Genomic DNA, 24976 nt, shown 5'->3' with positions numbered 1-24976 from the left:
CTCTTTTTTCTTTTGCTCATTTGTTTTGTTTCCTAAATTCCACATATAAGTGAAATCATATGATATTTGTCTTTCTCTGACTTATTTCGTTTAATAATATACTCTCTAGCTCCATCTGTGTTGTTGCAAAAAGCAAGATTTCATTATTTTTTATGTCTGGATAATATTCCGTTGTGTATATATACCACATCTTTTTTTAAATGTTTATTTATTTTTGAGAGAGAGAGTGAGAGAGAGGCCACAAGCAGGGGAGGGGCAGAGAGAAAGGGAGACACAGAATCTGAAGCAGGCTCCAGGCACTGAGCTATCAGCATAGAGCCAGATGTGGGGCTTGAACCCATGAACTGTGAGATGTCTTGAGCCAAAATCAGATATCCAACCAACTGAGCCACTCAGGCACCCCTATACCACATCTTCTTTATCGATTCATCTATTGATAGACTTTGGACTGCTTCCATAATTTAGCTATTCTAAATAATGCTGCAATAAACATAGGGTGCATATATCCCTTTGAAGTAGTGTTTTTGCATTTAAGGGGTAAATACCCAGCAGTAAAATTACTGGATTGTAAGATATTTCTATTTAAAATTTTTAAGGAACATCCATACTGTTTTCCACAGTGGCTGCACCAGTATGCATTCCACCAACAGTGCAAGAAGGTTCCTTTTCTCCACATCCTCACCAACACTTATTGTTTCTTGTGTTTTTTATTTTAGCCATTCTGACAGGTATGAGGTGATATCTCATTGTAGTTTTGATTTACATTTCCCAGATAATGAGTGACGTTGGCCATTTTTTCATGTGTCTGTTGGCCATCTGTATGTCTTCTTTGGTGAAATGTCATTTTCTAGTTTCTTAAGATAGTCACTTAGTTCATGACTCTGGAGCTTTCTTCCTTTCTAGTGTAAGTATTGAAGGGTATAAATTTCCTTCAAAGAACTTCTTTTGATGTACTCAACAGATTTTGATGTACTCAACAGATTTCATCCAGTTCTAGGTATTATTTATTCCCCCTATGATTTATTTTTCTTAACCCAACTTGGGCCAATAGGATTTGGCTTCTCTGAGATTTGGAATAAGGGTACTACATTTCAGAGTCAAGCATTTGTGTGGTGTTAGGCTTCATGGTGCTTTAGAGCTGGGGCAGCCAATGTCTCAAAATACAATCATTACAGACAAGGAGGGAAGCTAAATATCTACAAGGAGAGAATGGAGGGATGCAGACAAAAGATGAATGGACCAATGAAAGATTAAAAGAACCGGATAGGGGCGCCTGGGTGGCGCAGTCGGTTAAGCGTCTGACTTCAGCCAGGTCACGATCTCGCGGTCCGTGAGTTCAAGCCCCGCGTCGGGCTCTGGGCTGATGGCTCAGAGCCTGGAGCCTGTTACCGATTCTGTGTCTCCCTCTCTCTCTGCCCCTCCCCCGTTCATGCTCTGTCTCTCTCTGTCCCAAAAATAAATAAACGTTGAAAAAAAAATTAAAATAAAATAAAATAAAATAAAAGAACCAGATAGATTTATACAACTCATGAGACCCAGATGCACTTCCTGGTTTTTTTTGCTTCTGTGACATTGTCTTGCACCTTTACAATATATTTTTCAATTTTTAGCATAATTTCAGATATATGGAAAATTTCTAAGAATAGTACCAAGAATCCCAATACACTTCACTCACACTCTCCAACAGTCAACATTTTACCACACTTGTTTTATTCTTTTCTATCTCTGTGTATAGACACTTTTTCCCCCTCAGCTGTTTGAGAGTAAACTGAAGAGACAATGCCCTTTCACCCTAAATGCATAAGTTTACATTTCCTAAGACTAAGGCATTCTCTTACACAACAATAGCATAATAGAATTAACACTGATATAATATTATTATCTAATCTACAATCCTTATTCATTTTTGCCAGTTGGCCCCATAATATCCTTTTTGAAAATTATGTGTTGCCCTCAGGTCTGATGTCTCTTTAGTCTCCTTTAATCTGAAACAATTCCTTCATGTTCTTTTTTTTCAATCTTCCTTTGTGTTACATGACTTTGACATAGATGAAGATTACAGGCCAGTTCATTTCTAGAATATCCTTTAATTCCTATCTGCATTTCTCATTATTAGATTCAGATTATGTATTTTAGTCAGGAATATCATTGACATACTGTCAGATCCTCAGTATTTCATACCAGGGGGCCCATGATGCCATTTTATCCCATGACTGGTAATGTTAACTTTGATCATTTGAATAAGGTGGCATCTATCAACTATGGAATTACTATTCTTCCCTTAGTAACTAATAAAACAAATGCTTTTTTTTTTTTTTTTAGCTCTGCTTGAGGTTGAGTGAGCCTCTGCTCCTTGAAAATGATCCATTTTGTATCCATTAAGCCCATTCAAACTGGCTTAAGAAAGAGGGTCATTGATTGAAGAAAAAAAAAAAAAAAGAGGGTCATTTATGCTGCAACTAACTAGAGTCATCATTCAGATTGGCCTAAGTGGAGAGGGGAATTTACAGTCCAGAAGCGGCTTTAACTTCAGGCACAGCCGGATCCAAGAGCTGGCTGTAATCAAGAACTTGTCTTATTCATAGTTATTTATATAAATAAAAGGGACTAGATTCTGGACAGACAGAAGCAATAGGTACTTGCTACATTGATTCAGGCAATGACAAAGAAGAAACTGGAAGTGCATGAAGAGACCCAACCACAGCATGGAGTTGCTTTGGAGAGAGTTACCCAAGTGGTTCAAGTGGTGCTCAGCAACCCAGGACCAGGATTATCAGCATATTCTCTAACCTGGCCACCATGATTGGTTCAGGGATTAAAACTCAAGATGGGCTGAGGAAAAACAGCCCCAGCACTTTCTAGAACTATCAGCTTTGAGGCACTGTGGCTGCTGAGCTTGTGGAATGCCAGCCTAGAACTGTAAGTGGTCATCTTTCTTTCTTAAATGAAGAGGAGGATGAAATCAACACAGAGAAAAGCAGAGCCAAATGGCACAGAGAGCTAGGCCCTTCATGGCTTTGTTTCAATACTGTATCCAGCAGTGCTGGAAGCCAGCACTCCCCTGGGATTGTCAGCTGGAACAGCCAATAAATTCACTTTTCCTGCTTAGCCAGTGTGGAAACAGAAGGTTGTAAGTTTCTTCTTTGACAAACAAAAATACACAATTAGAAAAAATTCTAGGGGCGCCTGGGTGGCTCAGTCGGTTGGGCGTCCGACTTCGGCTCAGGTCATGATCTCGCAGTCCGTGAGTTCGAGCCCCGCGTCGGGCTCTGTGCTGACAGCTCAGAGCCTGGAGCCTGTTTCAGATTCTGTGTCTCCCTCTCTCTCTGACCTTCCCCCATTCATGCTCTGTCTCTCTCTGTCTCAAAAATGAATAAACGTTAAAAAAAATTTTTTTTAAAAGAAAAATTCTACTTTTAGGAAAGGAATCATCTTTTAATTAAAAGGGGAATCATTTGGACCCTAAGGTGTTTATGGATTCAAGTGCTGTGGTATAAAAGCTTATGATAAAGTCTGCACTGATAAAATATAATATATGGATGAGCATTTGAGCCTACAGTTTTGGTAATATGATAATCAAGTGAGGGTGGAGGCTTAAATAAAGATTATATTTAACTATAGTCAGTTCTCCATGAAAATAGGCGGCCTTCTCAGTTTTTCTGCTATTCAATATAAACAATAAGAATTCTCTTGCTGGGCTGCTTTATTGTGAAGACTGTTTTACAAATCACTTTCATTGAGGTATCATTTATGTACCATAAAATGCACCCATCATAAGTGTACAGTTCAATGAGTTTTGACAAATCTATATATCCATGTAACCACCACCACAATAATGATATAGAACATTTCCATCATCCCCCAGAAGTTCCCCTGTGCCCTTTTGCAGTCAATTCCTTTCTCGGGCCCCAGGAAAGCACTGATCTGTTCTGTCACCTTAAATTAGCTTTGCCTGTTTTACAATTTCTGTAAGTGAAATCATATAATATATATTATTTTGTGTCTATCTTCTTTTATTGTCTTTTTATTTTCTATAGAGTCTATTTATGTTTACCTGTGTGTCATAGTCTATACATCATGTTTTAGATACTTGTGGAAAATAATATTGTAGGACATAACAATGGTTCATAAATTCCACTTATTATTAGCTATTTCGGGTGTAGTTGACTTCAAAATGAACTATTTTTAATATGTCATTTCCAACTTCTGAAAATTTTACTTTAAAAAAGTATAAAGACCCTGGAATAGCTTTTTCATTATTGAGATGTCTTTTATAATTTACTGTTCCCCTTTGGAGAAGTTTAGTTTCCAAAGCTGGCTCCAGGAGGAACTTTATTTATACAAGCCTTTTTGGCACCAGCTTGAATCATCTCCTGTCACTTACACACACCTTTCCCCAAAATAGTCCAGTCCCTTTGTGTCTTATGGAGCTCACTTAATAAGCTCAGCCCATATTGGAATAAAAAGGACCATTGGTATATTATGTCCTGCAGGTGTAGGAAAAGGGTGTTGAGAAGGCTCTCACACCAGATGTCCCCTCAGCTCAAAAGGTAGAGAATCCATTTCCATCGGGTCAAAGTCTCCTGCCACCTGATCATAGATTCCTCTTGTATCTTCATATGTCTCCTCAGGCCAGCAGGGATCACAGAGGCCCTGACAAACAAAGTTGGAGTTAGAACCATAGAGAGATGCCCTGTGGGTCACCATTGCAGCTCTAGAAGGGATACACACTCCTACTCAAATTCCCAGAAAAAAATGTTTTAGTTTCTAATTATGGGAGGGAATCCAACATATACAAAGAAGAGAGTGATTATAATGAGCCTCCATGAACCTCAAGTCCAAGATATCTCATGATTTTTGTCAGAAAAATAATGTAAATGTCAGAAATATGAAACTTTAAAAAATGCAGGAGGGGTGCCTGGCTGGTTCAGTCAGTAGAGCATGTGACTGTTGATCTCTGGGGTTGTGAGTTCAAGCCCCACTTTGGGTATAGAGATAACTTAAAAATAAGATCTTTAAGGGGTGCCTGGGTGGCTCCGTTGGTTAAGCATCTGACTCTTGGTTTTGGCTCAGGTCATGATCTCACGGGTTCCTGAGATCAGGCCCCATGTCGGGCTCCGTGCTGAGAGTGCAGAGTCTGCTTAGGATTTCTCTCTCCCTCTCTGTCTCTCTGCCCTTCCACAACTCATATGTGTACACACATGCATGCTCTCTCTCTCTCAAAAATAAAAAAATGAAAGAAATAAAGAAAAATAAAATCTTTTAAAAAATAAAATAGAAACAAAAAATCATGATATCAGGAATTGTAGAATGTGAGTTGTGATTCTGTTAGTCCTATAAATTTCCAAATTTTCATCAAAATAGAAGACCATGTAGAAGGATCCTTACTGTACATGTGCTTTGCCCTAGAATTGGGAGAAAATGGTTGTTTTAGCTTGGCAAACTTTAGAGCAGATTTGTCCATGGGACAAATATGGTCTGCTGCCTGTTTTTGTACTGCTGAGGGGCTAAGAATGATTTTACATATTTTAATTGATGGGAAAATATCAAAATAAGAATATTTATAACATATTAAAATTATATGAAATTCAAATTTCAGTGTCCAAAAAGGAAGTTTTATTGGAACTTAGCCACATTTGCTCATTTATATATTGCCTATGGGTGCTTTTATAGTACAGCTGCAGGGATGAATGGTTTTGAAAAGGACAGCATGTCCTGCAAAGCCCAAAATATTTATTATCTGGACCCTTACAGAAAGAGTGCAGACTGCATCTGTGCTTTAGAGGGCACATATGGTTCAGCACCACGGACAGCATTTTAATGGCCTGCTATTTCCACGCTGGTGAGAACAGTGCCCTCTCTGGGACAAAGTTACAGAGGGAAATCCTTGGCCCAGAGGTGCCAGAGCATTAGCCAAGGCCACACAGAAAGGCAAGGGTTCTGACCCATCTCCCTTACTGTGGGGCAGTAGGTGGGGGTAGTTGATGGTCAAAAGTGTCTGTTGTTCTTGCCTGCCCAGTCACCATCTTCACTTCCCTCTGGGCTCTCTGTTCCTCTCCCACTCGGGCTGGTGGATTGAGTGAAACTGGCCCCTAATCCCTGATGCCATGGCTGGACACCGATCCAGACCTGTCTTAGCATAGTCCTTCCCCTGCCTCAGTGTTTCAGCAATAAGTATGTGACCAAAGCTAGACTAATAAAGTGTCAGCACTGGGGCTTTAGGGCTATTGGAAAAAAGACATTCTCTTTTTCTGAGGATTTCCAATCTAATAGGATACAAACCTGAATTTTCTAGGGACATTTCTAGGGAGGAAACTCTGGGTTTCCTTTGACTTTTCAATTGAATGGGCCAAAAAAAATATTTCTCTATGTCTCTCTACTTAACCAGTGTATTGGAGAAGGCTAATTATCCAACAGAATGCATAGATTCCTTCTTCCACAATAATAGAACTATAGTGAGGCATATATCTCCAAACTGGACTGTATTTCTCAGTCTCCTTTACAGTTAGGTGTGGCCATGTGACTGTGTTCTCACTGGGGAATGAATAGAGTGTACCATTTCTGGGCCTGGGCCATAAGGCAGGGTTGTGCCTCCACCACACTCTATTTTTCCCTATCCCACCAGTTGAAACCCCCAGTAGACTGGCCTATCCATGCAAATTTGAACAATGTACTCACAGATAGCAGAGGAACACAATGGAAAGAACTTGAAGTCTGGAATAACCATGTGCAACAAGGTCACTCACCTCTGATTGCTATGTGAGAAAGAAATAGGCAATCTTTAGACCACTGGATTGTAGCCAGGACTTTTTGCTATGGTGTCTAGCTTACCCTCACCAATATAAGCAGTAGGAGGTGGGTTTCTGGCATGAGCCAGAAAAGACTTATGCTGATACAAATCTCCTCACCATTGGTACTTCATCATACAGGGGTCCCCAGGCCCCAGATGGGGCATTCAGTCTTTCCACTTCATCATACAGGTGTCCAGGAAAAGCCATATCCTCCTCAAGATGTGTGAGACCTGGAGTTGGAGTGAAAGGAAGGGATGATCAGGGCACCCATCCAGATGTCAAGGGTATCTATGAGCAGGGGGAGTTCTGATGTGGTCATGACTCACCTCGGGGATAAGACACCTCCTCCAGTGTTGGTGGTAGCTGGGGGCTGAAGTCCTTCATGGAGTGGTAATATGGTTCTACATCTGTTGTGCTAACCTGTCAATAATGCCCACCCATGCCCCGAAAAAAAAAAACAAAAACAACAGATAAAATGTTTTCTATCCTCTGATTCCATAGCTCCAAGAAAGGACAATGATAAACCCAAAGCTAATGACAGGCTTTTAGTCTGCCAGTTCACTATTAGCAGGGCATTTGGAAGCACCCCCACTCACCATGGAGCTTTGAGTGTCCTGGCCTCCAGTCCACTGGCTGTCCTCATATTCATTCCTGACTCTGTCTTCCTCCGACCTTCCAGGATAGAGGTATGGAGGGCAGTTGGGTGTTGATTCTGACACCTCTCATCCCCAAAACTCCTCCCTCAGAATCTTTCTTACAGAAAAATATTCCCACTTACCCTGCCTCTGTCTTTTCTGAGATGCCTGAGGGAAGCAGGGAAAAAGGGATCAGAGACACCCCTCCTCTGGCCAGCCAGGCCCTGAGAGACTTTCAATATGAAGCTCAGGGCTTCATGTCACCCTTGGGCCTCCATCCCCACAGGGGAAGAGGGTCTCTCCTCACCTTCAGTAAGACGCCTCAGTCTCCGCTGCCAGAGGAATCCCCCAACACAGGAGATGTTAGAAAGCAGCAAAAGACCCCCAACAGCAAACAGCACAGGCATCAGGGGCAGCCCTGAGGGTCCTGGGGGCAGAAGGTAGCCCTCAATGAACCCAAAACAACTGACTGTAGGCCCGGAGCAACATTCTCTGACAATGCTCATTTCTGATTAAGCAAAGGTCTCTTCCCAGGTCGGAAAAGCAGATGGGCAGGGATTTCCATGTCCATTCCTTCTTTCCACCCCAGGGCAGGCAGCTACTTTCTCAAGTCAAGCCACTAACAGTGGGTCCTACTTCTGTCTGAGCCCCACATGTGGATTCAGGGGGGAGCTTCAGCTCCTTAGCTGGGCATTCAAGGCCTCTCCCCAGGTATCAAGCCTTGCCCACCAACCATAGACCCTGGTGTTGGACCCTCTGGCCACACAAATTAACCACTGGTTATTTCCAGAATCACTGAGGCAAAGCCACACCTGTAAGTGTGACTATTTGGAATAGTCAAATGTCTGTCCTTAAATGGCTTTTCTTCTCAACTGATTTTCTTCTCAAATGACTTCCTCTTTGCACAAGCTTCCATTCCAGATAATATCGGAATCCCTGCTATATCCCTAAGGGCAAGACTAAATCCCTCTAAGTAGACGTCTGCTCAGCATCCATCTCCCCATCTTCTGCTGACAGCACTAATTTCCTTCAAGGAAATAACCATCCCTCACTCTCAGGCTGTATGTTTCTGCAGACTTCCATGGAAGACACAATGGCCCACTCTGGCCGATAGGAGCACCCATCCCTCTTTCCACAGTGATCAGTTCAGACCAATCCAGCATTTTACCCAAGGTGGATTTTTGCCAGAATAATTAGAACACTCCTCTGCTGGCTGCTAAGAAGGAGAACAGAGCTAGAAGTATGTGTGTGTATGGGGGGGGGGGGGGTGTTAATTCTTTGCTCTCTTGATGAAAGAACCTGAGAAGGAAGCTATAAAAGACAAAGGCAAAGTTGAGAGGGGATGAGAAATAGATCCTTGGTGAATGTTGTGAGCACGTATTGGAGTTTTCAATTTCACAAGCCAAGCATTTCTTTTTATTGCCCACACAGGTGAATTTATGTCACTTGCAACCTTCTTCTCAGACTTTGAAGGGGGACTGTTTGCAAAATGGTCATAATTCTGTCCCTATAACCACACTCTTGAGTAGTCCCCTTCCACACTGACTCTGAGTTGAGCCACGTCACTTGCTTCAGCCCATGAGGCAATAGCAAATATGACAGAATCAGAAGCTTGAAAGTGCTTGTCCTGTCCTGCTGTTCTTGAGACTCCTGTGACCACCTCCATGTGAACAAGCCGAGAAGAGACATGTGGCCCAGTTACTTCCATTGTCCCAACCAACAGCCAGATTGTCAGATGTGTGAGGAGGAGGCCATTCTAGATCGACTAGTCCCAGCTGAGCCTCCAGCTGCCTGTGGCCCAGAACAGAAGTATTGGGTCACTCATAGAATCAAGAAAAACAATGGTTGTAGCTCTAAGTACCCGTGTTTGAAGTGCTTTATTTTGCCTCAAACGCTAACTGATACAGGCTCTGCACAGGGCAGAGAACCAGCTAATTCTTTCAGAATTAAATTGAATTAGGCAGAGAGAAAATGTATCACATCCAGGCAAGAGAAAGAGCTGAGGATGTGGGTGAGGGACAGAGCTAAGTCTTAAGGGGCTGTGGCCACAAAACAGAGCAGGTGGAGCTGGAAACCAGAAGGTTCTATTCTCAGGGGAGGGAGGGATACTCAGCTGATTGAAAACTTACTTGTAGGCTTCTCTGTGGGCAGTTGATAGTCAGGTTCTCCAGAAGGCTGGTCTAGACCTGGGGGGGGGGGGCGTGGATATAGAGATTGTGAATTAACAACAAGAATCTGGGATAAGCCTTAAGTATTTCTTAGTTTCCTATTAAGCTTTTCAACCCATTTTGAGGAACTGATTTTTGTCTTCTTTAGGAATATTTCAAAGACATCTGCAAATCCTGATAGTAATGGCAATACTATTAATAGCCACTCTAATACTACTACTACTAATAATTATTATTATTATTGATGAGTGCTTTATGCTATGGGATGTCCTTTTAACCTGAATTATCAGTTTTGGGGAGTTAATCAAAAACAATGCTGGGCTCTTGGAATGTCTTTTTTCATATTTTATTTTATTTTATTTTATTTTATTTTATTTTAGAGAGAGAACACAAGTCAGGGAGAGGGACAGAGGAAGAGAGAGAGACAGAGACAGAGAGGCAGAGAGAGAATCTCAAGCAGGCTTCATGTTCAGTGTGGAGGAGACTCAAGGCTCAATCCCAGAACCCTGGGATCATGACCTGAGCCGAAATCAAGAGTTGGACACTCAACTGACTGAGCCACCCAGGTGCCCCTCTCAGAATGTCTTCATAGAGGTATCAGGTGTAGAGCAAGTGAAGTGAATGTGGTACTTTATGCTTTAGTACCTAAAGAGAAGACTCCACTGGGGGAAAGAAAGAGGAGGAATGGGAAGAACTCCTTACTTCCATGAGGAAAAAGACTGCTCTGTCAGGAAGGAAAAGACAGAAAGAGTGAGTTTTCATGGGGCAGTGTAAACAGAAGTTGAGCGGGGGCGGGAGGGGGGTGCATTTCTTTGAATCGGCATTTACATAGCATTTACTTTGTATGGGTCCATGTTTTAAGCACTTTAGACATATTATTTAATCCTCACACTGTCTGAGAGACACCTTACTTTCAGAAATAGGCACAGAGATCTGAGATACCTTATTTTTAGAAACTGAGGCTCAAAAATGTTAAGTAATTTGCCCAAGGTCTCACAACTAGGAAGTGGCAGGGCTGAGACCTGAATCCAGGCTTGTCTGAACCAGGCTCTGTGTGATTAACCACCACACTACAGTGCCTGCCAGAGTCAAAACGTTCTTCTCATTAGTCATAGTAAAGAATTTGTCCCTTTCATCAAAGTTGCTGAATTTATTGACATAAAGTTCTCCATAATATTCCCTAACTTGTCCTTAATATCTGTAGATTAGTAGTAATGTCCTCTCTCATTCCTGATAATGGTGAGGTTGCATCTTCCCTCTTTTTTGCCTTGATTTTTGTTGGTTTTTTTTTTTTGTTCTTTTTTTTAAAGTTTATTTTTGAGAGAGACAGAGACAGCATGAGTGGGGGAGGGGCAGAGAGAGAGGGAGACACAGAATCCCAAGCAGGCTCTGAGCTCACTGTCAGCACAGAGACTGACATGGGGCTCGAACTCATGAACCGAACAGTGAGATCATGACCTGAGCTGAAACCAAGAGTCAGACGCTTAAACCAACTGAACCACCCAGTCGCCCCTGCCTTGATTAGCTTTATAAAGGTTATTGATCTTTTCAAAGCAGCAGCTTTTGGCTTCATTGATTTTTTTCTATTGTTTTTCTGTTTTCTAGTCCATCGATTTTTGCTCTTACCTTTATTATTTTCTTCCTGTTTCCTTTAGGTTTAATTTGCCCTTCTTTTTCTAATTTCTTAAGATAGAAACTAAGCATCAATTTGAAGCCTTTTTAAAAATCTAAATGAGCACTCAATGTTACAAATTTCCTGCTAAGCACTGCTTTAGCTGCAGCCCACAATTTCCATGTTTTCATTTTTATTCAATTCAAACTTTCTTCTAATTTCCCTTGTGTCATTAATCACATTCAGACAGTATAGTTTAGTGGCTAAAAACCACTTCCTGGAGTTCATCTTCCTGAGTTCCAATCTCATCTCTACCTCCTTCTAGCTGTGTGAGCTTCAACAGTTTGCTTAACCTCTCTAGTCCTCAGTTTCTTCATCTATAAAAAGGGAATAATAGTATCTACTTCACTATACCATCCTACAAGTCCCCTGAGGAGGTCTAAAACCTGCTCAAGACTGTCCTTTCCCACCTGGGGTGGTGACAGAGATCTGGGACCCCTTGTCCATTAGTCCGCTGTCCCCCAGGGCATTGCTGGCCAGCAGCCAGACCCTGTATCGTGTAGAGGGCTGCAGCCCAGTCAGTGTGAAGGTGGTGGCCTGAGGTGGTAGGACATCCATGTAGAGGAACCCTGGAGTCTCCAGAGCCTCATACCTGCATGAGAGGAAGGGCAGTCATTGAGGGAGGTGCCCCAGCCCTGCTGGCTGCCATCCCTTCCTGCCTTGACAGGAACCCACCTGATTTGGAACCTCTGTGGCAAACCCCCATCAAAGCCAGGCTTCCATTCCAACCCCACTGAGTATGGGGTCATGCTCATGACCTTTAATCCTGTTGGGGGATCTGGGCGGCCTTTGAGGAAAAGGATGAGGGAAATAGTCAGAGGATACAAAAGGGTTCTGCAAAATTCCTTCCAGATTTTTCTAAGAATGATTTTAAATATACAGTTGATTCTTGTTATTAGTAGTGGTTATGTTCTATAAAGTTGCTATGACCACTGAATTACAGAATATCAAATAAATCATTGCTTCTGGGAGAAATGCAGAGTCAGACTCCTGTGAGCCTGCAGTCACATTTTCATCAATCAGTCAATACATGATCTTGTTTTGTGTGTGCTTCTGTCTAAAGACACCTTATTTAATATATCTTATTGATCGACTCATTAACATTGAACTCACGGCCAACAATGTCATAATTGATGTTTGAAGGAAGCCTATCCAAGAGAAGTGTTTTCTCCATATGTTTAGGAACAGTAGATAGCAATTCAGGACTGTGCCTCGAGGCCATTTTAAATAGCAAGATCACTAACAAAAAGCACAAAAGTGCAAAAAAAATGTGGCACCAGATAGGGCCACAAAGAAGACACTTCGTTATAGGATGAAAGCTGGAACAAGAAGGCAGAGTGTCACCTTATTCTACCTCAGCTGAGAATGTCCTCACTGGGCAACTCAATTTTTTTGCCTGCTCTGGACATGTCCCCGAGTGACCAAGAAAGCAGCATGAGTGTTGATTTTGAGGTTACAAATAAACTTTAGCAAGTAGGCAAATTTACAAATACAGACTTGACAAGTAATGAGTGTTGGCTGTACATGACATACGTTCCTTGTGTGGATTTTTTGGTGCCTATTTCACATCCATTCCTCATTTCTTCTGGTTACAAAATCCTGAGTATCCTTTGGAAAACAACTAGCCCACATTCTTAGGCCACATGCTTCTGATGGAAGTGACTCCACTCCCTTGTAGGATAGATTTGTGTCCAGGCCAAACAAACCAGAATGTCGCCTTCCCTGACCACAGGGTTTGTTCAGGGGTGGGATGGGAGCTGAGTAGAGCCAATGAGTCTTAACTCTAGTACTTTCATACCACTGTTAGGAAAAGAAAAAATTCTATGTCCCCTGGGAAGTCTAACATCCCTCCATGAGGAGCCTTAGAATAAAGCCAACACAGAAAAGCAGACCTGAGAGACAGAGAGTTCTGGATGGCAGTGAACCTAGATCTAGCAACTCCTAATGATCTACTTTTCGGTTACTTGGGCCAATAAATTATCCCTCACCCTCCCACTGCCTTTTTTTTCTTTGCTATGAGTTTTCCTAAAGATCCAGAATCTATTAGGATTTTCAGGGCAGGCAGAAACTCCATCCTCCCTCATAAACACCTCTCAGGTTTGGGGAACACTGCCATTCTGGGCCAACCAGAGACTTGGGGATTGACCCAGGGAGCACCCTCCCAACACCCTCACACCCCACTCCCACCATACTGATGCTGACGAGTTGAATGTTGGTGCGGTCTGAGCCAAGGGGGTTGGTGGCTGTGCATGTGAACAGGGCATAATCCTGGGCCGCAGACACATTGGCAATAGTCAGGAGACTGCTGTGGACCATACCCTGGTGGTATGTGTGCTCTGTGTATCTGGAGAAGAGGTGTGGCAGGGACTCAGGGAAGGTAACTAGGGTTGGGGGACCAAAGTTGGGACTAGGGTGCTACATGGCTAGGTCTTGACTCACCTGGGATCCTGGAGATCCAGAGCGACTCCATTTTTGGTCCAAGTGAAGATGATGTTAGGGACACCTCGGGCACGACAGTGGAGGGTGGCAGAACTGGTGCTATCTCCAGCTGCCGCCACCTTAGTTAGGGGAGTGGGGTGCTCCACCTGGGGGGCAACTAGGAGGCGTTGTTGGTCAACATAAGGTATGTGGAAGGACATGAGAAATGTGGGCTTAGTGGCAGGCCTTGAAGTCAGGATTTTGGGTGTCACTCACATCTGACAACAAGTCGGACCAGCCCTCGGGCTGGAGGTGCTACTCCATTGTCCACGATGCACTGGTAAGCACCAGCCTGGTCCAGTTTGGCATGGTGAATTCGAAGACGCCCTGTGGATCCCTTTGACATCTTCTCCATGTCATCCAGGCTGTGGTCCTCTTCCTCTTCTCCCTTGAGGCACAAGATACAGGAGATGGCCCCCAAGTCTGACCCCAGCTCTGTTATCCCCCAAACTGGGTCCCTCCTGTATCTTTATTCTCCTAGGCACAATCATCCTCCACAGATCTAGCAAAGAAAAAATTCCCTATCCATTCCCCCAGTCATCCATCTATCTATCCATTTATCCAATCATTAGTGCATGGGTCCATCCATTCATCCACCAATCCAGACATCTATTCACCCATCCATTTATCCAACCATTCATGCTTGAAACCATTTATCTACCCATCCACCTGTCTATTTGACCACACACCTATTTATCAATTTATTCATTTATCTGTCCATCCATCTACCTCTCTTATCCATTCATTCATTTGCCCATTCATTCACCCAGCTATTTATCTTCCTTCTATCTATCCATCTGCCCACCCTTCCATCTGTCCACCCATCCACCTCATCTATTTGTTCATATGCGCACATACCCATAAATACATGCAATTGTTCATCAGCCCATCCAGATACCTATTTATCTATCTCTTCATCTCTCCACTGACCTCTGCACCCATCCATCCATGCATCCATCCATAATCTTTTCACAGACATCTTTCTATTGATGGTGTATTTATCCATCCATTTACTCTCTAATCTAATCCATTTATTTCTCTCATTCAGTCATTTACCTACTTATCTATTCATCATCAGTCTATTCATTCACTTGTCCATTTGTCCATTCATTCATTCATTCATCCATCCATCCACCTACCTGTTGATCCATATATCCATCTACCTGCCCACCCACTCATTTGGTTATCTATCCACAAATGCACCCATCCATCTGCCATTCACCTGCCAGTTCTCCAGTTCACTGGAGTATGTCCCAATAAATATGTAATTATACAGGATCATGTAGATGTGATCCCTCCTCCCAAGGAATTCACAGTTAAGAAACCACATCCCCAGACCCCACTTCCATTTACCAAAGGTTGGATCCTTACCAGCCTCTCCCAGTTGAACATCCCTGGAAGGATGGGATTGGCATCAACGGTGCAGACTATATCCACAGAACCCCCAATATTCACCTCAGTAGGGTCCTGGAGAACTCGTATAGTGGGGGCATCTGGGGGAGGCAAGGATTTGGGGAAGGCACTTGGGCCTACACAATTGATGGTGAGAGAAGGTCCCAAGTAGAAGAGGTGTCTTAGAGGTGTTCAGGAAAGTTACAGGTGTAATACAGACGGCCCTTTATGAAGAGCACTTGGAGTAAAGTTCTCAGTGTTAGTGAGACATTCCCCACCTTCTACTGTGTCTCTGTAGTGACAAGAGTAGGTCTGGTGGACTTCCAGGATTGTGTGGAAGTGGAGCTTCCACAGCGGGCTTGGCTTCCTGATGAGAGTAATTCCTATGTAGGTGGGCCCCCTGTCTGAGCAAATTCCACATAGGGTCTCACTAGTGGACAGGGTTCCCAAAGTGGGAGTGACTCCATCACAGTAGAGGCTCCCGGAGTGGGAAGCTTTCAGGATGGGTGAATATCTCTGGGTGTGTGGAGCTTCCACAATAAGGAGACTCCACAGTGGGCAAGGTTCCCTGAGTTGGTGTGGTTACCATGGAGGGCAGGCCCCCCAGAACACTCTAGTTTCCTAGGATGATGAAAGGGGCTCACAGTGTACATCCAGCCGCACTAGCGCTTCGGCGGTGCCCTCTGAGTTCTGGCAATGCAGCTGATAAAGGCCATCGTCAGCACGGGTCACGTTCCATAGCTGCAGAGCTCCACCGGACAGGATGCGATGCCGAGGGCCACCAGCTGGGGGAGGTCAGGGTGAGGGGCCTGCACCCTTCTCTATGTCCAGGAAACCTACACCCTTCTCTATGCCCACTCCGCGCACCTGGGCTGAGGCGGTAGCCCCGGAAGGTCCAGTTGAAGGCCTCCGGGGCAGGGTTGGCAGACACAGACACAGGCAGCAGTGCCTCACCCTGCTCCACCGCGGTCACCACAAGCACCTGCTCCCCCAGGAACTCTGGAGGGTCTGTGGAAGGAGCACCACCACGAGTCAAGATTGTTGTTAAGGCTGGGGTCCGAGATGGACTTGAGATCAGGTACCGGTATAAGGGTTAAAGTTAGGTCATAACTAGATTTAAGGTTGTGGACAAGGTAACAAGTTCAGAGCTGAGCTCAGAGGTTAGGTTCAGGATAGAGGTTAGAATCCAGTGTAGGAAAAGGATAAAGGCCAGAGTCAGGTTAGAAGATGGAGAGAGGGTTCGGGATGGAGGTCACTGTCAGGGGTCAGGATAGAGGGCAAAGGCAAAATGGAGGTTGGGCAGGGTTGGAGTTGGTGTAGAGTCGGGGGTCAGGATAAAGGTCCGGAAAGTTTCAAGCTTTAGATTGGAGATAAAGGACAGTGTCAAGGTGAAGACCGAAGTAGTAGAGGATCAGGAGGGAATCCAGAGGGTTCCACATACACAGCACATTGAGGCGGTAGAAGGCGCTCATGGTTTCCCGCAGCTCAGTGCTGTGGGCTCGGCAGGTCACTCGGTGGCCGTGGTCACGGGATGACATTCTCAGAAGGACACTCCTGGCTGCTGCAGATCCTTTGAATGGGGCAGTACGGGGTGGTATGGCCACACTTTCCAGCCTGTGGACCAGGCAGGGGTGGCGGAGTCAGGCCAGAGCCAGCTCAGGGATGGAACCAGAGCCAGAGGCATACTAGGTACAGGGCAGGACACCAGGGGTGGGGAGGGGAGCTCAGACGGTGGTAAAGAGGCATGACCAGAACCAGAGAGTGGTGGGGCCGTTCGCACTCTCACCTCTCCCCCTCCTTGTCCCATGACAAATTGACAGGAGGGTTACTGCTAACGCTGACGCAAGTCAAGTTTAAGGCATCCCCTGGGCGCAGCGCCGACGCATTGGCCAGGATCGTCACGTTTGTTGGGGGAACTTCAAGAATGAGTCGGAAAAGCGAGGCTCAGAGCCTGCTTCCGCCTCACCTAGACTCCAGGCCCAGCTGCACAAGTCCTGGCTCTTGGCATCCACTGTCCCCCAGCCGGGCTCTGGCTTAGTTCCCCGCCGCGACCAAGCCCTCCCCCAGGCCACGGCCGTGCGCGCCCTCACACTGCACCACAAGCTGCGTGGATGCGCTGAGCTGACCCGCCTTGCACGTGAACTTGGCCTGGTTGTCCGACGGACCCGTGATCAGTACAAGCTCGCGGGAGAAGGTGCTCCCCGACTTCTCCAGACTTCCCAGCTGCACCCGCCGCGGCTCCTGGGGCGGCCGCGGTTCGGTCACCGCACGGGAGTCCTGAGGGCAAAGACTGACGGAGGGGACCGCGTAGGCCTGCCATTTCCCCCAGAAAGAGCCTCATCGGGTTGGCTGCCCCCAGTCCAGATAAAGCCTTCCTGTGATGAAGAAAAGGCGCCCCCTTCCGCTGGCACCCAGCTAGGGTAGAGGAATGGGGATTGGAACTGAGCACCTCCCACCTGGAGTCTCTCCCACTTACCCTGGGCCCCCAGAGCTCCGCGGTTTTGCGGTGGGATCTGGCTTCCAGGCCCACGCCCCCATGCCCCGCCCCGCCCCGCCTGCTCTGCTCTCTGGAGGCCAGCAGTTGTTAGCGCCCCCTGCCGACCCTCAGCCCCACTCCTCAACAACCACTCCAGCTACGCTTAGCAACCACCTGCCTGGAAACTCCCATGGAATCCCCAAGCCTTTCCCAGAATTTCTTCATTTTTTCCTATCTTTAGTTCTTTTTCTTTACATTCCCACTTTCCCCAAAGATTTCCTTTGATTGTTCTCTTAATTCCATAGTCTTTCCACAGGTTTCTGAATCCTTTCCCAATATTCTCTTATTACCCTAAAATAGTCTTTTACCTGTGTAATGCCCAAATTCTTGGCATTTTCCCAGAATTCTCTCCAATGACATTTCATTCCTATAATCCCTAGTCTTTCCCCCAAAATTTCCACTAGCCCCCTAATTTCCCAGGATTTTCTCAGAATTCTGTCAGAATTTCTCTTAATTTTAATGGAATTTCACTTTCTTACCCCCAAGTCCCACGAATTAATTAATATGAATATATTTACAAATGTTCTGTGGAATAACTAGTCTCTCCCCAAAATTTCCAGCCTTTACCCTATCATTGTCTTTGTTCCTGAAATTCTTAGTCTTTCTCTAAAATTCCTGCCATTGCATCTGAATCCCCAAAATTTCATGAGAATTTTCTTTACTTTTGATGAAATTAATTGCCTTTTCTCTAGAATTCCCTATCCTGATCTAGAATGCCTTCTTTTTCCCCAGAATTCTCACTGTTTTCCCAGAATTCCAAGAGTTTTCCTAGGATTCCATTTAATTCTAATGGCATTTGTGTCTTTCCCAGTTCCCTACCAAAACTCAAACTCTCCAGTATTTTTCAAGAAATTCAAGTTTTCCCAAGATTTCCCAAGACTCTGGAGGAAAGAAAGGGCTTCATCTTTCCCCCACTTTTCTGGCCACCCCACACCCCTTGCTTGGCACCAACCTTGAACCAGGTGAGAGATGGGTCTGGGTTGCCTCCAATGGCCAAACACACCAGCCTCACCCGAGTCCCAGCCCGGAGGCGCTGTCCCTCTGGGGGGCCCTCTATCCACAACTTCTGGGCAGGATCTGTGGGGAGAGCCAGGAAGAATGGCCTTTCTCTCTGGGCTGGGCCTGACGGGGGGTGGGGAGGGGTCTCCAAGGGGTGGGGCGCCTCTGGGCAAAGGTGGGGGCTCACATTTCACATTCAGGATAAGTGACTTCTTGAAGGTCTCCTTGGTGAAGGCCTCACTAAAGGCTTCACACGTGAGGGTCAGACCATTGTCCTCCCGTCGCACCAAGAACGTCAAGTTGGACATGGAGATGTGGCCACCATGCAGGCCCTGGCAGGGAGAGAGCTTCAGACTTAGGAACGAGATCACTCCCATCCATGGTACTGAGGGCTGGGCTCAACTGGGACCCTAGCAGGGACACATAAAGCATCTCCACCCTCTCCTCTGAGACCCAGGAGGCCAGGACCCCAGTGCATACTCCCCAAGGACCAAGGCATCCAGGCTGCCAGACCCATCCTCGCCCAGATCCAGGAGTCATGCCCTCAGCTCCCTCCTCCCTCAGACCCGGGAGCCTGGCCACCGCCTCACATCCATGACCATGTCTTCTGTGGGCAGCAGCTGCCGCCAACCCAGCCACCATCGCAACAGGACCCGTGGACGACTGGACTTGGTGATGCAGGAGAGTGTAACGTTCTTGTTCTCAGACTGGGACGCAGATCCCAGGATGGTAATGGCACTGGGGGGGACTGCAGAGACGATGGACAGAGGAGAGACACTAAACTAGGCTGGATGCCTCACAGGCCGGCCCAGATAAGGGGCTGGGGACAGATGACAAGGTCTTTGGCATCAGTCAGGTATGATTTGGGAGCACAAACAGATGGTTCTCTGGGGCACAGACTGACAGACGGGCAGCTGGCATCAGGACTCACAGGTGACCTGCAGGGTGACCCCACGTTCCTGGATTCCCGTCGATACGCTGTTGTGGGCCTCACAGCTGAGCCTCGCCCCGTGGTCTTCTGGTCGCACAATCATCACTAGCATGCTTCGGGCCACTGCCTCAGCATGCTCTGTGCCCCACGCTGTGGACATGGGCTGGCCATTCTGGAGACAGAGACAGACCTGGGCCAGCTCAGGGCCAGCTCCTCCCCCTACCCTCCCACCCCCATGCCTGCCTCTGCCCTCACCTTCAGCCACTGCAGTGTGGCTGGCGGATTTCCCCCTCGGGACACACACAGCAGCTCCAAGCTCTGTCCTGCCCGCACGTGCCCCTCGTCCAGGCCTGGCCATTCAATGACAGGAGGTCCTGGGGGGACTGGGAAGCAGCACTCATTGGGCCTGTGGAGCTCATCCATTCTTTCCAGGACCCACAACCTGCCTCTTGAACCCCCATGTTTCTCCTTGAGAGTCTGAACCTTCCATAATCCCTGAACTCCCCAGGACCCCCAATTCCTGCTTCCCACCCCTAATGTCCATAGCTGACTCAGTTCCCTACTTACACAGAACATTCATGGTGACTGAGACCCGGATAGGGGTGTCCAATGCTGGGCTGGACCCCTCACAGACCAGCAGCTTCCCATTATCTGAGCTCTGAGGTGTCACCCTGGGGTGGGAAGTTGGGGTTCTGGAGTCAGAGTCATCTGAAATTTGGGGAGTCAGGGTGAAGAGGTGGGGATCCCAGTTTCCCACGTCTGGTCTAAGTTTCTCTGCTGGTTTCCTCTAGGATCTAGAGTTCTATGGAAGACATCTGGGGGGTCAGCAGTGAAACCTGGGATCCCGGAGCCCACACCAAAGCCCTTGTACTTGATGCTCTGGAATTTGCATTCATTCCCATGAAGATGTTTTGAAGTGTCAGAGTAAAGAATTAGGTCCCAGATGTTCACACCTGACTCTAGTCTCTGTGCATAAATCCCTGGGATATGGGGTTTTCATGGGAAAATTTGGGGGCCAGGCTGAGGGAAGGCATCCCAATTTTCATACCTGGCTGTGGCCTCTGTGGTGAAGAGTTTCTCCTGGGACCCCACATTCACATTAGCAGAGATGTCAGAAATTGTTTGTCCACCTTGGGGTAACGAGAGGGCTAGAAGGGTGCCAGGTTCCCCCCAAGGTAGATCCTGAAGAGAATGGCCTGGAAATCCTAGGGCGCACATATTGCCCCCTCCCTCCTAGTTCCAGAGGAAAAGCACCAGCTCTGTTCCTCCGCAAGTTCAGCCCTCCCGGAGTCCCTGGGGCCAAGTCCTGGGCCTCACCCCTGTCCTCACCACCTTGCTGGGTTGTATCACTCACCCCCATCACCCAGCTTCTTGCTTCTGCACCAACGATGACACGCATATCTCTGTCTGGAGCCTCGGGCTCTTCCCTGAGTTCCAGACCTGCAGTCCTGCAATCACTCTGGTACCTTTCCCTGGATGTTCCCTCCTATTCACAGGGTCTCACGCTGACCTCAACATCTCTCCAAGCCCCCTCCTGCATCCCCATCACTCAGGAAGGTCCTATTTTCTGGGACCCCTAGGAGGGCACTGGGCGGGGACACACCCCCTCCCCACTCCAGAGGCTTTACACTGTTCCCACCAGTTCACCCACTCACTCTGGATGAAGGTGATGTCAGGTGCTGGCTTTGCATCCCCAGACACACAGCTGACCACGTACTCCTGCCCAGCTACCCATGTGACTGTGCTTCCTGCCTCAGGGGTCAGCTGAAGCACCTTGGGGGGCACTGGTGAGAAAGGGTCTGAGGTGAGCTGCCACCACTGAGAAAGATATGAGGATTTGGGTTTTCATTGCTCATGAAATGAGCTCGGCGCCCTGGGTCTGGGACTGGGGACTGGGGGACTGGGGACTGGGGACTGGGGATTTGGAACCCTGGGCCCTGGGATAGGAGAGGGCTGGAAATCTGGACTCAAGGGTCCTGGGGGGGGTCTCTCACCCATACCCAGGATGGTAAGGATCACTCTGGGGGACACGAGCTCGGGGCCTGTCTCTGAGCGGCCGACCTGACATTCATACTCTGCATCGTCACTGAGGTCACATGCTTCAATGTGCAGGTGGAATTCACCTGCAGGTAAGACCAAGAGTCCCAGGTCAGGGCCACAGTCAGCCCCTACTGGTGGCTTAGAGTCTTAGGCCCTGACCGCTTACCTCTATCGGGGTCCCCTTCTAGGCGGTACCTCGGAAAGCTGGGGATCCTAGGATCAGGGCCTAGGAGTAGCCCATCTTTGGCCCATTGCACCGCACTGCCAGGGGCGCTGACCCCACACCGCAGCTCAGCAGTGGCCCCCTCGACCACCGTCAAGTTTTCAGGCAGAGCCCAGAAGCCTCGGGGGGTGGAAGCAGGGAGTGGCAAATGGGCCAGGCCTGGGGACACAGGGCTGTCAGCAGGAGAGGGCAGGGGGTCTGTCTGGAGAACATGAGTGGGAAATGAGGGCCACATGGTGCTGGGTCACAAGACCAGGATTCCACTCACCTGTGGTCAGCAGCCCCAGAAGGAGCAGGGGAACCCTGCCAGGGGTCCTCAGGGCCATCCCAGGTCCTCTGCCTGTGGCTCCTGTGGCGTCCACTGCCTACCTGCTGCCTCTGTTTCTGTCTTTCTCTGGGTCCTTCTATGTCTCTTGCTTTGCTTATTGTCCCTCTTTGTCCATTTGTCTCCTTCTCTTTCTCTGGTTTCCTCTCTTCCCAGGAGTCAGTCCGTCAGTCTCTCTCTCCCTCTCTCTCCCTCTCTCTCTCTCTCTCTCTCTCCCTCTCCCTCTCTCTCTCTCTTTTTCCTCCTCTTCAGTCTCTTCTCTCCTGCCACCCCCTCCCCTGCTCTCCTCTCACCACTCAGTCCCTCAGGGAGGACGGCTGCTCAGAGTCCAGCAGGCCTCAGGAGCCCAGGAGAGTGATGAGGCTGATGTGATCAGTGGCAGAGACCCTCAGTGACAGAGACCCAGCCACTGTTGTCTTCACAATGCTGCCTCCCCCAGGTGCCCTCCCGAGAGCCTCCAGTTCCAGGCCTCTGCCCAGCAGGCTCCTCCCAGCCCAGCCAGAGCATGAAATCCCCTGTCAGCACATGCCAGGAATATTCCTCGGTGCCTCCCCAGCCCCGATGACCCCAAGAGCCTGGCTTGGGCCAAGGATAAGGGGGAGCAGGTCAGACCCAGGTGGAGAACTGGGTCATCTAGGACTCCCCAGCTCTCTCCTCCCCTGGTACATGATCTTGGCAAGTGTCTTCCTTCCCTGAGTAGACCTCATTCCCCCCATTGCCATCAGGGGTCTCTGCTGGAGAGCGTGCAAGGGTGTGTTTGACAGACCGCAGGAGTGCAGATATCTGTGTGTGCATGTGTGTGTGAGTGCATGAGCATGCATGTGAGCATGGGGAGGTGAGAGTGAATTGTGACCTGTGAAGGTATACGCAAGAGTACGTGAGGTACATGGGGTGCCTGGGTGGCTCAGTCGGTTAAGTGTCTGACTTCGGCTCAGGTCGTGATCTCACAGTTTGTGGGTTGGAGCCCTGTGTCGGGCTCTGTGCTGACAGCTCGGAGCCTGGAGCCTGCTTCGGATTCTGTGTCTCCCTCTCCGCCCCTCTACTGCTCATACTCTGTCTCTCTCTGTCTCAAAAATAAATAAAAACATTTTTAAAAGTTAAAAAAAAAAGTACTTGAGGTATAAGTGTGCAAGGCAGTCAGAGTGGTGGGAGTGAAAGGCGGAGCTCAAGACTACACTCGCTGAGTGGGTATAGGAGCGAGCCCAGCTTGGGAGCCCTTGGCTGTGTGAGTTTTAGTTCATGAAGCTTCCCTCTGTCTCTCCCCAGCCTCTCTCTTCCCCCTTCCCCTCCTCCCCCACCTCTCTCCCCCCTCCTTTCCTCCCTCCCTCCCTCTCCATAAGGTGGTTACACCTCAGTCAACCTTTACCTCACTGTCTCTCTTTATGCCTCTACATGTCTCTGTTTTTCTGTCTGTCTTTGTTCTCATCTCTATCCCCCACTCTCCCCCCAGTGTTCTGTCTCTCACACGCACCAGAAACTCAATAAATATTTGTTCTCAGTCAATATTTGATTATACCTCTTTCTTTTATTTGTTTCTCCATCTCTGAGTCCTCCTGTTTCTCACATCTTTGAATTTTATAACCATATGCTGCTTGGCCTGCCCTCCCCATCCCAGTGTGCGCACACACACACACTCACATGGGATAAGCTTCTTCTGCCTGCTTATCTCCTGCAGGAATTGGAACGGCCCCGTTTCCTCCCCCCACCCCTATCGCCATGACTCCCTCCTCTGGTCTTCCTCCAGGAACAAGATGAGGCATCTGGCCTGCGACCCCACAGCTCCATACTTCATGTTCGCTCTAGTCTTTCTGCTTCCCTCCCATTACTGACCCCTTGCCCTCCCCCACATTCCCTCTCCCAACTGCCCCCCATGCCTCCCGGGGCACAGACTAGATGCAGAACTGGAGGTTCTGTCTTAGGGCCCTCTCACCAGATGGTGTCCCACAGGGCCAGGGTGTAAAGCTGTCAGTTGCTGGGACCTTTAATTAGCACAAACCTTCCACCCTCCACTTTGGCTGTTTTCCTTCTCTGGATGCTCCTGGGACCTCAGGCTCTCCATCTTTCCATGCCTGTGGCCCAAGAGAGCTAGGAAGGGGAAGCGATGTCAGGTGTCTGGAAAAACAGCCTTACTACCTGACTTCCTCCCCAAGACTCAGGAGTCCTGGCTCCAAGTTCATCCTATGTCAAAATGCAGTCAGTGGAGTCCCCAGAAGGAAGCCAGTTCAGGCCGCCCGACCTAGAAGTCTCTCAGACTCAGGAGTCCTGAAGCTTCTCCCCAAGGTCCTAGGAGTTGAGGCCTCCAACCCTCCCCCCTCAACGCACACACAGGACTTAGGGCAGATGTTCACCGTCTGTGATTTTCAAATCCTCCTGGGCCTGTGTGGGGGTGGGAGAGATTGGTGGTTAATCCACTGACTCTAAGACTTAAGACCAGATTTTCTGACCCCCTATCATCCTCTCCCAACTGCACCATGCTGCAGGCAGGGGACCTAGCTGAGTCCCCGGCTCCTCAGAAACTGGCAGTTCAGGCCATTAACTTGTGAGTCAACAGAGGTCCGTTCGCCCAGTCTTAGAATCCTAGAGTCCAACCGCCTGCCATGTGAGGACGTCAGAATCTGAGCTCAGGAACGAGAGAGAACCTGAGTGTGGGCCCCCAGTCACTACAGGCTCAGGAATGTCAGACCCAGGGTCCCAGCCCCCTCCAAGTCGCACTCGATTGGCTCGGGGTCCCGCCCACCTGCCGGGCCAGCTGCGCAGCGCACCGGCCGGCCAGAAGCGTGGGAACG

At 47.8% G+C, this 24976-nt stretch overlaps 1 protein-coding gene across 6 annotated transcripts; it reads right to left on the bottom strand.

Moving 5' to 3' along the window:
- Positions 1 to 3685: 3685 nt before the first annotated feature.
- On the bottom strand, positions 3686 to 22360 carry NPHS1 (NPHS1 adhesion molecule, nephrin). Of its 6 annotated transcripts, XM_045440917.1 has the most exons (30): positions 22134 to 22360; positions 21809 to 22024; positions 21603 to 21725; positions 21258 to 21386; positions 20651 to 20732; positions 20170 to 20273; positions 19858 to 19985; positions 19603 to 19774; positions 19262 to 19419; positions 18859 to 19003; positions 18625 to 18749; positions 17227 to 17413; positions 16923 to 17052; positions 16578 to 16750; positions 16004 to 16144; positions 15781 to 15921; positions 15116 to 15237; positions 13961 to 14132; positions 13706 to 13862; positions 13459 to 13610; positions 11942 to 12053; positions 11677 to 11858; positions 9556 to 9612; positions 7734 to 7853; positions 7570 to 7594; positions 7388 to 7463; positions 7118 to 7211; positions 6909 to 7021; positions 6747 to 6755; positions 3686 to 4653 (listed from the first exon to the last, which is right to left on the bottom strand). In XM_045440917.1, the coding sequence occupies exons 1-30, from the start codon at positions 22189 to 22191 to the stop codon at positions 4522 to 4524; spliced, it is 3735 nt and encodes a 1244-aa protein (XP_045296873.1). In that variant the 5' UTR covers positions 22192 to 22360; the 3' UTR covers positions 3686 to 4521. The 6 variants fall into 6 exon arrangements, with proteins under 6 accessions (XP_045296873.1, XP_045296874.1, XP_045296871.1 ...); XM_045440918.1 differs by lacking the exon at positions 6747 to 6755; XM_045440915.1 differs by lacking the exon at positions 22134 to 22360 and having other exon boundaries at positions 21809 to 22123.
- Between the last annotated feature and the right edge of the window lie 2616 nt (positions 22361 to 24976).

Source organism: Leopardus geoffroyi, chromosome E2, assembly GCF_018350155.1.
Source record: "Leopardus geoffroyi isolate Oge1 chromosome E2, O.geoffroyi_Oge1_pat1.0, whole genome shotgun sequence".
Taxonomy (NCBI): domain Eukaryota; kingdom Metazoa; phylum Chordata; class Mammalia; order Carnivora; family Felidae; genus Leopardus; species Leopardus geoffroyi.
Note: the sequence above shows the minus strand (reverse complement) of the source record. Positions and strands in the feature narration are given on the sequence as shown.